Source organism: Nicotiana attenuata, unplaced genomic scaffold (genome assembly GCF_001879085.1).
Source record: "Nicotiana attenuata strain UT unplaced genomic scaffold, NIATTr2, whole genome shotgun sequence".
Taxonomy (NCBI): Eukaryota; Viridiplantae; Streptophyta; class Magnoliopsida; order Solanales; family Solanaceae; genus Nicotiana; species Nicotiana attenuata.
The window spans coordinates 7,917-19,768 of NW_017677323.1; the positions used below are offsets into that span (position 1 = coordinate 7,917).

The following is an 11,852-nucleotide window of genomic DNA, read 5'->3' on the forward strand; positions in this document are numbered from 1 at the left end:
TCCATTACATGTTTTCACCATACAGTATCTTATAATTTGTTCATTATACTTTGACGGATCCACAAATATTTTTATCTCTATTTGTTATGTAACGTCATGGTCTCTTATGATTTTCATCAACTTTATTGACTATAAGCTCACTAAATGGAATGTAAAAAAAAAAAAACTCCTATGGAACCTATATGTCGAGAAAAAGGCTAAAAGGCGCCCCTACTCGATGGAATGAAATTAGTAAAACTAAGATTGGACCATGATTTTCTACATTGTACTGATATTCGGGTCAACTTGCACGAGATAATTCTATCATCAATATTTAAACAGATAAAAATAATTATCACCAACTAAAAATGAAAATCGCATGGAAGAGATACCGAAGATTAATGCAAACCTGGGCTTGGCCCTAAGCTACACCAATATCGTAGCACAATTTCTGATTTTTGTCCATGGATTTTTGCTTTTGAACTTGGAAATATTTAGAATCAAGTAGTGGATATAATTAACCTAACAATTGCTTATGGATGTGTTTTTCGTTTTACAAAGACTTTGACGAAAATCGATTTCAAGACCCGACTTCTTCTTTCTGGTTTGTGCAAGCTGTGAAAGTAGAGTTCATGGTTTTTGTGTGCTGATTTTCGTTGTTGTGCTGCTGGTCCGCTGATTTCTTCTTCGTTTTTTGAGGTCTGAATTGCTAATTGTTGCTGAAGCATTTCGCTCTATTTTGTTTTTCAGTCGAGCCGTTCTCGCTCTTGCTTCAAACAGGTACATACATATTCCTAAGCTTGTAATACTTGGTTAAATGGAATGAAATTTAATACAAATTCCTGTTGGTTTGAACTTATATGTTAGTCTACTTGGTTGTGATAATAACATATTTATGAATTCCAAATTAGCTGAAGTAAATCAGTTTCAAGCTAATTTTGTTCCTAAAAAAAATCAAAGTCTGGACACGATATATAAAGATATAGGTGATGTCCGCTGTATGAATCATGTTTAGTTCAATAGAAGTGTTATTTTATTCGATTTTGTATGAAGTTAACTGATTGTTTGCTTATCATAAAAGAGAAGTCAAGGCTGTTGTTTACATGTATTCAATGTACAACTACAAATGCAAAAGATGGACAATAGACGTATTGGTGTTGTTTTTAAGTCACTATACTTGTTTTACTCATAAAGTGTGGTTAAGCTCAATGATTAAGGGCTGCTCAGCAATAATCGGAATACTCCCTCAAGTTTGCTCATGCTTGTGCAATGACTAGATAATTAGAACCTACGGTGTTGTTGCTTAAAAGATTTTTATGGTCGAAAATGTTAGTGCAGTTCCTATGGATGTGAGCGAACACATGATAATTTCAGTTTGATTCACTATCGCAATAACCACTTGTTGCAATTATGACTCCATGGTTTATGACTTTGCAAACAATCTCAAATTTAGTAAAACCAACAAATTATGAATATCTGTAGTTTGCTTTAAGTTGAGTGCAACCTTTTGAAATAATTCGAGGCGCGCCATTTAGCAAATTTCCACGGCCCTCGCAAACTTGAAAGTGCGTAGTTGCTTTAGGTGCGCTATTTTAATAAAAATATTTTCCTAAACTCGGGTGAGCATTTCATGTGACCCAAATCCAAATCCCAAAACGTTTGTGAGCACGTGATTTTTGCCCTACATGAAAATAACTCCTAAAAATAGTCCAAAAATAGTTTTTGTTAATTTTAGGAATTTTTCTTTGTTTATTTGCATTTCATGCATTTTTAACATTTTTTTTAATCATAGGAAAATCCTCAAAAATTGTCATTTTTACATATTTATCGTTTAGTCTTTAAAATTAGCACTTTTTCTTTAGTTTTAAGTTAATCAGTTGTTTTAATGTTAAAAATAAATAAAGAGTTTTAATTTCTACAAAAATAGATTAATTTAGGATTTTTAATTTCTAGAATTTTCAATTAAAGAAAAAAGAAAAGAAAAGAGAATAAGGATTTAATTGCAATAGGGGTTTTAAATTAAGCAATTGGGCCATTCTTAAAGCCAAAACCAGCCCAAACCACAATTTTCCTACCCAATTCCCACACAACCCAAGCCCATTCCCCTTTACCCTTATCTAATAACCTACAAAACTAACGCCTACAATCTAAAAGGGGGGGACTAAAAAAAATAACGCCTGGAGAAAAACGGAAAGGGGCGCCGCAACAGTGAAAAACAAGACCCCACCTTCAGCGATCTCTTCTTCTCCATAACCAAAAAAGAGCAGAGCCCCATCACCATCGCCGCCGACCCCTTCAACACCGGCCAATACGCCGCCAGCCCCAGCCCCATCACCATCGCCGCTGCGTCTCCATCCCAAAAATTCCAGCGACGCCCCCCCCCCCTTAATCTCCAAGCCTGAGCTGCTCAAACAGCCACAAATCTAACTCTCTAGTCTCAAAAAATGGACTTCGCCTGAGGAATAGAGTTTGGTAGTATTCGAATTTGAGCTCTCGTGTGTCGTTCGAGGTTGAAGGGTCGCGATTATTGTTCCTGATTTCATAGCTTGTTTTTTTCAATCAAATTTCAGCACATCTCAGGTTCATTTCTTGGACTTCCGTCTCTCTTATTTTGGAAACCTTATATACTTGTGAGTTTCTAATTGCATTTAATATATGAATTGATGTGTTGAGTCTTAGCCTGACTATATGTTGTATATGTCTTTGTGTTAGTCGTCGTACGTAAACCAAATGTTCTTGGTCGGAAATTGCAGTAATGGGCTTGTCGGCTTTGCTCGATTGGTTCTGCTCTTTATTGACTTCTTCCCTTAATGTAGTCCAATTAATTTGAACTGCAAATCAATAGTGCGACATTGTGTTTGGATTTAAAAGAATCGGAGTCCAAGTTTCATATCCATTGTCCTACTTTACTGCTCTAATTAAGTGTTTGGCAGAAGTAAACAATTTCATATGTTGGTTGGAGATTCTTGGTTTGAAGTTAATTCATGAAACTGTAATTGGAAGACAAGGATAACTACTTTAATTTGCTGCAAATGGGACATGGGATTGGGATTCGGTAAACTTAAAAGAACTTGAATATTTGATAAACATGGATCAATAAAGTTAATATATGGCTTGGGTTTGGATATGAAGCATTACATTTTGTTTTTACTGTCGCATTATTTTTGTTTGTTACTTCATTTGGCTTTATGCAATTGTTTTGACCGTTATGAGCATGTTTAGGCCGTTAATATTCATAAACATCGTAGCTTGCTTTAGGCTCGATTTAGATTAGTAGTGTGATTATGTATACGTTCGCGTAACATAATTGCAAATTTAACTCTAAAATGACTCGAGGGATGCGTTTGCTCAACCTCAACCAAACTTTCTTAATAAATCATCAAAAGCGTTATTAATCACGGACACGTTTACATGACATGATTTTTGACGCGCCAAACANACCTTTTAAACTGTAAAAATATCTAGAGATTTTTGTTAAGTCCTATAAAAGTACGTATGTTATTGCATTCTACTTCTAGTAGTGATTTTTACATGACATTTAAAAAAAATTACAGAATATTTACCGAACCGTACCGATACCGAAGCGAAACCGACATGATTGGGACGGTTTTGAAAAGTCTAATTTTGGTTGTATAACTCCCCAGGAATTTCAATTGCGCTCCTATTCATCACCGTAGGAATTGGGTTCAAGCTTCCACAGCCCCTTCTCATCAATGGACTCCTGACGTATACAGGGGAGTGGGGTTCGTTCGAGAAATTCCTATCTATCTCTGAGATGTTTGGATTTTTCCAATCCACATTCCACCTAAAATTCACGGAATTTGTTGATAATTAGAATAGATTCGTAGACCAGGTCGACTGATTCGTTTTAAATTTAAAATATTTCTATAGGGTCTTTTCCTATTCCTTCTATGGCGCAGGGTTAAAACCAAAAAATATTTGTNAGATTCTTTATTTGTACATCGGCTCTTCTGGCAAGTCTGATTATCCCTGTCTTTGTTTATGTCTCGGGTTGGAACAAATTACTATAATTCGTCCCCGCCTACGAATTAGTCGACATTTTTCACAAATTTTACGAACGGAAGCTCTTATTTTCATATTTATCATTCCTTACCTTAATTCTGAATCTATTTCTTGGAAGAAAATAAGTTTCTTGAAATTTTTCATCTCGAATTGTATTCCCACGAAAGGAATGGTGAAGTTGAAAAACTAATCCTTCAAATCTTTGTTGTGGAGTCGATAAATTATACGCCCTTTGGTTGAATCATAAGGACTTACTTCAATTTTGACTCTATCTCCTGGCAGTATCCGTATAAAACTATGCCGGATCTTTCCTGAAACATAATTTATAATCAGATCTAAACGAACCCGGAACAGACCGTTGGGAAGCGATTCAGTAATTAAAGCTTCATGACTCCTTTTTGGTTCTTAAAGTCCCCTTGAGGTATCAACTAATAAGAAAGATATTAGACAACCCCCCTTTTTTCTTTTTCACAAATAGGAAGTTTCGAATCCAATTTGGATATTAAAAGGATTACCAGATATAACACAAAATCTCTCCACCTATTCCTTCTAGTCGAGCCTCGCGGTCTGTCATTATACCTCGAGAAGTAGAAAGAATTACAATCCCCATTCCACCTAAAATTCGCGGAATTTGTTGATAATTAGAATAGATTCGTAGACCAGGTCGACTGATTCGTTTTAAATTTAAAATATTTCTATAGGGTCTTTTCCTATTCCTTCTATGGCGCAGGGTTAAAACCAAAAAATATTTGTTGTTTTCTCGATGTTTTCTCACGTTTTCGATAAAACCTTCTCGTAAAAGTATTTGAACAATATTTTCGGTAATATTAGTAGATGCTATTCGAACCACCCTTTTTCGATCCATATCAGCATTTCGTATAGAAGTTATTATCTCAGCAATAGTGTCCCTACCCATGATGAACTAAAATTATTGGGGCCTCCAAATTTGATATAATCAACGTGTTTTTTACTTATTTTTTTTTTTGAATATGATATGAATTATTAAAGATATATGCGTGATACACAATCTACTAATTAATCTATTTCTTTCCAATACCCCACNATTTGGAAAGGTACAAATTTTATAAAATAATCGGCCGAACCGAACCATTGGCACCCCTAATAGCTACTGCAAGTGCCGCTATATATGCATTTATAATTAGGAACGAAACATTATTACAATATTATTACAGACGCTGCTTCTAAAATATAATTCAGAAACGCAGAATTCCTGACCAATAATTCAAACTTATGCAACATAAATTAGTAGCCCAGTTGAAGTAGAATAAATTAAGATCTTCATAAATAATATGTTAGAAATTAACGTGGTTTATTTCTTCATGCCAGTGGCATTTTTAACGGCATTTGCTGCTTCTAGTGTTATGGTCTTCACTTGCTGCCCCACCTATATCAAAATATCACCAAAATTAAAAAGAATATTTTTAATATAAATAAGCTTTAAAAATTTAGATTTATTGCAAAGACTAATATATACAGGATGCTAGTGCGAAACTAAGATTTTGAGGTAAAGGGATTTAAACTCTAAAAAGAGGTTTTCGGGCTCTGAATAAATTATTTATATAGATTAAATGAATTTTGAAGAACTAATCTAAGTAATCGCTCATCCAACCGTTTAAATTAAAAATAGCCAGCGAATATATACTTTATGTATCGGATAAAAATACTAATAAACAGTAAATTCGATCGGCTATTTGTGTAAATATCATATTTGATTGATAAATGAATAATTAACAAAATCCGAACCTCTTGCGCTGTTTCCTTGGCAGACTGCACAACAGTCCCAGCCTTCTCCATCAATTGACTACCTTTTACCTGATGCATCGCAAATTCAAAAAATAACACAGTGTTATCTAGGAAGTAGTTGCTAAAACAATTAAAATTCTTTTACGTGTAGACATCTAGAGTGAAAAAATAAGACAAATTTCATGCAAAAAGGAAGAGTTTTTTTGTTTCAAAATGATACAAGTGGTGTCCGAAATCCATTACATGTTTTCACCAATACAAGTATCTTATAATTTTGTTCATTAATACTTTGACGGATCCACAAATATTTTTTATCTCTATTTGTTATGTAACGTCATGGTCTCTTATGATTTTCATCAACTTTATTGACTATAAGCTCACTAAATGGAATGTAAAAAAAAAAAAACTCCTATGGAACCTATATGTCGAGAAAAAGGCTAAAAGGCGCCCCTACTCGATGGGATGAAATTAGTAAAACTAAGATTGGACCATGATTTTCTACATTGTAGTGATATTCGGGTCAACTTGCACGAGATAATTCTATCATCAATATTTAAATAGATAAAAATAATTATCACCAACTAAAAATGAAAATCCCCATGGAAGAGATACTGAAGATTAATGCAAACCTGGGCTTGGCCCTTAGCTACACCAATATCGTAGCACAATTTCTGATTTTTGTCCATGGATTTTTGCTTTTGAACTTGGAAATATTTAGAATCAAGTAGTGGATATAATTAACCTAACAATTGCTTATGGATGTGTTTTTCGTTTTACAAAGACTTTGTACTTGTAGATTTGTAAGCCAATCCAATGCTGACATCTGGAAATCCAGATTTTAAGATATGTGGTAAAACACATGATTCTTGGCCACAGGGTACTAGAAAGAGATTTTTTGTTTTACACTCTGTATTTATGGATTTTAATGCTAGTCCAATGCCGACATCTAGATTTTTTAAGAAAAGTGGTAAAACACATTCTTGGTGATCACGCCCAACTATGCCTTCTAGAAAAGAACTCTGCGGACGTTGCAAATATAACCCGAGTATTACGCCCAGGGTCGAATCCACAGAGAGTTAACCTATCAACCGCTATCTTCAAACCCACCAAGTATTCAGCACCAGCTTCTCAAACATTCAAATTCTCAGTTGAGTGTTCTTTAACAACTAGCTTGCAAGTAACTAAATAGCTGTAACTAAATTAATAAGGTTGTAAACAATTATGAGGAAAAGCTAAGGCAATGATTTCCCCTATTGATGGAATCCCTTCTGTTTATGCTCATACAAATTTACCCACACATCTCTATCAATCATGAACGCTAATCTTACCGCAAATCTCTCCCGAGTAATCACAGTAATCTACTATTGCACTCCCCCGAGATACACTAACTTGCTTTATTTAATCACAATTCACTTTAGATTGCACCCAAGACTTCGTTATTCCTAATCCCGCTTTTAAACCCGCAATTATAGATTCCTCTAATAATCTAGGAGTGGTGTTGTTCAACAATACCCTAAATATGCACTCTTTTCCAAGTTATGCACACTAAATAGGTACAGCTAATTGAGGATCCTGTCAATTAACTACAACGAACACGAAGTTGAACAAATAAAGATTAAACTAGCAATTTGTATTCACATAAACAAGAAGTTCATCACCCAATAGGTTCCATCAAAGCCTTAGACAAGGAATTTAGCTACTCATAGATATGGGAGAATAAACTACACTTGAATTCATCATAAAATTAAAAGAAAAGAAGAAAGATGTTTAGAGTATTTTCTCACAATGGTTTTCCTTGCTAAGAAACCTAAAAAATCAATACATGCCTCTCTTGGGCGAAGTCTAGTGTTTTAAATAGGTTTTAGGTCTAAAAATCCCGTAATTGACACTTTGGTCCCTGAAGTTTCTACGCCTGCCGCGGTTCTGCCGCGGTCGCGGTAGAACCGCGACCAAACACCCTCGCGGANAAAAAAAATCAAAGTCTGGACACGATGTATAAAGATATAGGTGATGTCCGCTGTATGAATCATGTTTAGTTCAATAGAAGTGTTGTTTTATTCGATTTTGTATGAAGTTAACTGATTGTTTGCTTATCATAAAAGAGAAGTCAAGGCCGTTGTTTACATGTATTCAATGTACAACTACAAATGCAAAAGATGGACAATAGACGTATTAGTGTTGTTTTTAGTCACTATACTTGTTTTACTCATAAAGTGTGGTTAAGCTCAATGATTAAGGGCTGCTTAGCAATAATCGGAATACTCCCTCAAGTTTGCTCATGCTTGTGCAATGACTAGATAATTAGAACCTATGGCGTTGTTGCCTAAAAGATTTTTATGGTGTAAAATGTTAGTACAGTTCCTATGGATGTGAGCGCACACATGATAATTTCAGGTTGATTCACTATCGCAATAACCACTTGTTGCAATTATGAATCCATGGTTTATGACTTTGCAAACAATCTCAAATTTAGTAAAACCAACAAATTATGAATATCTGTAGTTTGCTTTAAGTTGAGTGCAACCTTTTGAAATAATTCGAGGCGCGCCATTTAGCAAATTTCCATGGCCATCGCAAACTTGAAAGTGCGTAGTTGCTTTAGGCGCGCTATTTTAATAAATCTATTTTCCTAAACTCGGGTGCGCATTTCATGTGACCCAAATCCAAATCCCAAAACGTTGAATAAAATGTGTCACGGATCCGGGTGCATTTCATGTGACGTGATCCAAAAACACGTTTTAAACGACGTTCAACTTTCCTTAAAAATCAATTAAAAGCGGTCAATAATATTACGATAGGGTATATTTAGACCTAAAATATAACGGAGGATATATTTAAACATTTTTCATAATACAAGGATATATTTGGCCATTTTGCCCTTTTCAATTTAAGAGCACAAGATTTGAAAAAATTTCATGACTTTTCTTAAACACTGTTATTTTGAGACTTTGCAGAGCTTTTGAAACCCAAATCACTTGGGAAGCCGCTACTGCCAAGTGCTAAATAGTCTTCTTCTTCGGCAAACTCCTTGTACGCTCCTCTCTTACTTTACCTCTCCAGATTTTTCTTTTCTTCGTTTCTTAACAGAGTAAAACCCTATCCTCTTCCCACCCCCTTTATTTTTTTCTACTTAATTTTGGGTCACAATTCTCATGAAGCAAAAATACTGATCCCCTTTTCCACTGATTTTTTTTTTATCTTAAGTAGGAATAGTGAATTGGGTTGCTTCAATTCCTTGTGTCCTTCTCCGACTGCTTAACAAAAGCCTTTCTCTAATTTACTCTTAATTTTTCATCTTTCTTTGTGATTTTTACAAGTAAATTTGGATTTTTTTCCCCTTTCAAGGTGTAATTGGAGGGAAATAGGGGCGGATGTACAGTGTAAGTTATGGGTTTATCCGAACCCAGTAACTGTATATGTGCTAAAAACTTCACTAAACAAGTACAAATAATTGATTTCTTACCCAGTAAATCAAATTTGTTGTGGGGGAATCATGAGCTTAAACCCATGGATTTGCTCCGGAGAAAGAAAGCTGCTAGTCGTTTAATTGTTCTCTTTTTGTTTTTTTTTTCAACAGTTTTTTTTCTGATTCATTTTGCCTTTTCTGTTTCTTCCTTAAATTGTTTTGGAGGTCAAATTGTTTTTTAAATGATAATGCTATTGTTAAACATTTGTCATTTTAACGAATTTTTAGCTGGAAAGTCATGTTTTTGAGAGCATTTGCCATTTGGTGGATCCAATTTAATCTATAACTGATATGATGTCTTTGCTATTAGGAATTTAGTCCTATATTGTAGATTTGTAGTAGTTTGTAGGTGCAGGATTTTGGTTTCACTTTCCTCAACTCCGGGCTTTGTTAGGCAATTGCTCTTTCATCTTCAGGCAATGCACTTCATAAGAAGAGTGTAGACGACACCTTTATAATTTTGTTAGGTGTTAACGTTTTCCTTTTCACTCTTTAGTTCAACTTACTTTCTTTTGATTTTTGGACTCACAGGTGCGTTACAAAAGGTTCTTTTGCATGTGAGGTAGAATAAATTGAAGTGGGAATGGAGTGTGTGGTTCAGGGAATTATTGAGACTCAAGTAAGTCCACTGAGCGATGACAAAATCTCTCGCTGTCTCTTTTCTTTACTCTAATAGTTAGGAAGGTATGCTACTTGTACAAACTTTGCCTGCTAACTTTATGGCATTGAATATGGAATTTGGCAATTGAATATTGAAAAGATTTTGATAGTGCTAGCCATATCTGCAGCATGTTGAGGCCCTCGAAATTCTGCTTCAAGGGCTTTGTGGTGTACATAAACAAAGCTTAAGGATCCATGAACTGTGCCTTAAGAGTGTTCCAAACCTAGGTAAGTGAGTTTTCTTCTTAAACTACTATGGAACTAGGAACCACTAATTCAGTGGTCATGTATGTACACATGCGATTGAGACGAAAGCTTGCAACCATATATGCATTCATAGGAAGTTTTCTTACCTTAGCTGTTTGATATTGTTGGTTTTTTCTAGTTTGTGGTCCATCTCATTCTTGTCAAAAGGCCACTTAAGCTCCATTTTACATTTTTCCTTTTTCTCCCTCCCACACTTTTCTCCTTGGGTTATTATAACCATGAGGTCCGTTACTTCTCAGGCTTAGTAGCATCAGAAATACGTCTCTTATGTGATCTTGAGCAGCCGGAACCCACATGGTAAGTGATCTGTTTCATACTGTACCTAGCTCTGGCGATATGTGAAGCCTAAATTTTTGTGTGAAATTAATATAGGACTGTTCGACATGTTGGTGGTCCGATGAGAGGCACTGGTGCTGAACAAATCTCAGTCTTGGTGAGACCGATGATAGAAAGCAAAATAAGCAAGAATGCATTGCGCATGTTTTATGCACTTGGCTACAAGCTAGACCACGAGCAGCTGAGAGTTGGTTTTGCATTCCATTTCCAAAGAGGTGCCCAGATAACTGTTACAGTTTCATCCATCAACAAGATGTTGAAACTTCATGCAACTGATGAGGCAGTGCCTGTGACACCGGGCATACAGCTAGTTGAAGTGACAGCACCTGCTTCATCTGAAAATTACACTGAAGTTGTTGCTGCTGTATCGTCCTTCTGTGAATATCTTGCACCGTAAGTACCTTTATATTGGTTTGTTACCCTGAGGTGAATGGAGTATTTAAATAATGGGTTGAACTGAATTAGTACTTTCGCAGAGCATATATATATAATCACCAAATTTTAACAAATATCTGAACACATAATTTCAAAAGTATAATGGGGTCAGAACCTAAAGGTTGAACCCAACCAATTTAAATCTTGGATTTGCCTTTGGTATATATTGTTAGGGGAAACTAGTTTATTTACTTATTTCTATCATTTGGTAGACATACAAATGGTTTCTATTTTTTCTTTCAGGCTCCTCCATTTGTCAAAACCCGGTGTGTCAACAGGGGTTGTTCCTACTGCAGCTGCAGCAGCTGCATCTCTCATGTCGGATGGCGGAGGCACAAAAATGTAGTATTAATCCTTTGCAGCTATTTCATTTATGTTCTTTTACATTTTGGTTGCGGTCCTCATTGCTGGATAAGAGACCTCTTTTGCAAAATGATAGCCTCCTATAATTGTCGTTAAGATGCTGATCAATACACAGTAATGTTTTTGCATAAAATAGAGTTATAGTATCAACCAGCTTAGTTCAATTAAGGGTGCATGAATCTTTTCTCTTTCGATAAGTTCCTTGTTATTGATTTTGATTCGTTTTTCTCCAAGGTATTGATCCTTTTATTGTTTATGTGTTGATCTTCATATCACATGGAGATGATCAGATCAATGGTGGTGGAACATTTTTTTATATGGTTTCAGATATTCATATACTAGTAATTTATCAATTTCTATACTGTTTATGTGAATTTCGCGAAGTAGTTGATATAAACTGAGATAGGAGGAGAGTCTAGTTGTTAGTTGATATTAAATGATCAGTTCATTTAAGAGGATAAGACTGGGTATGTTGTTGTTGTTCATTTAGGCGGATATTTAATTTCATCCGCAGTTATCCGTTGTTATGTTAAACTCATACATCTTAGAATTAATTTAA

General features: G+C 35.1%; 1 protein-coding gene and 1 long non-coding RNA gene across 5 annotated transcripts; one reads left to right on the forward strand and one right to left on the reverse strand.

The window, feature by feature from the left end:
• Nucleotides 1–150: 150 nt before the first annotated feature.
• On the forward strand, nucleotides 151–11,609 carry LOC109221370 (mediator of RNA polymerase II transcription subunit 18-like). 4 transcript variants are annotated; one of them, XM_019385853.1, is made up of 7 exons: nucleotides 151–759; nucleotides 8,721–8,796; nucleotides 9,764–9,851; nucleotides 10,021–10,120; nucleotides 10,399–10,456; nucleotides 10,532–10,888; nucleotides 11,174–11,609. In XM_019385853.1, the coding sequence occupies exons 3-7, from the start codon at nucleotides 9,816–9,818 to the stop codon at nucleotides 11,274–11,276; spliced, it is 654 nt and encodes a 217-aa protein (XP_019241398.1). In that variant the 5' UTR covers nucleotides 151–759; nucleotides 8,721–8,796; nucleotides 9,764–9,815; the 3' UTR covers nucleotides 11,277–11,609. The 4 variants fall into 4 exon arrangements, with proteins under 4 accessions (XP_019241398.1, XP_019241400.1, XP_019241399.1 ...); XM_019385854.1 differs by lacking the exon at nucleotides 151–759 and adding an exon at nucleotides 2,135–2,559; XM_019385855.1 differs by lacking the exon at nucleotides 8,721–8,796.
• LOC109221372 lies at nucleotides 5,386–6,562 on the reverse strand. The gene is made up of 3 exons (XR_002067250.1): nucleotides 6,396–6,562; nucleotides 5,767–5,835; nucleotides 5,386–5,407 (listed from the first exon to the last, which is right to left on the reverse strand). It is a non-coding gene; the product is annotated as an uncharacterized LOC109221372 (long non-coding RNA).
• Nucleotides 11,610–11,852: the final 243 nt, after the last annotated feature.

What these genes read in the sequence shown, in the direction of transcription:
- LOC109221370 (XM_019385853.1), top strand. Translation starts at nt 9,816, where the DNA reads ATGGAGTGTGTGGTTCAGGGAATTATTGAGACTCAA. An exon ending in GAGCAGCCGGAACCCACATG is followed by an intron (nt 10,457 to 10,531) that starts GTAAGTGATCTG and finishes AAATTAATATAG; the next exon opens with GACTGTTCGACATGTTGGTG. An exon ending in TTCTGTGAATATCTTGCACC is followed by an intron (nt 10,889 to 11,173) that starts GTAAGTACCTTT and finishes TTTTTCTTTCAG; the next exon opens with GCTCCTCCATTTGTCAAAAC.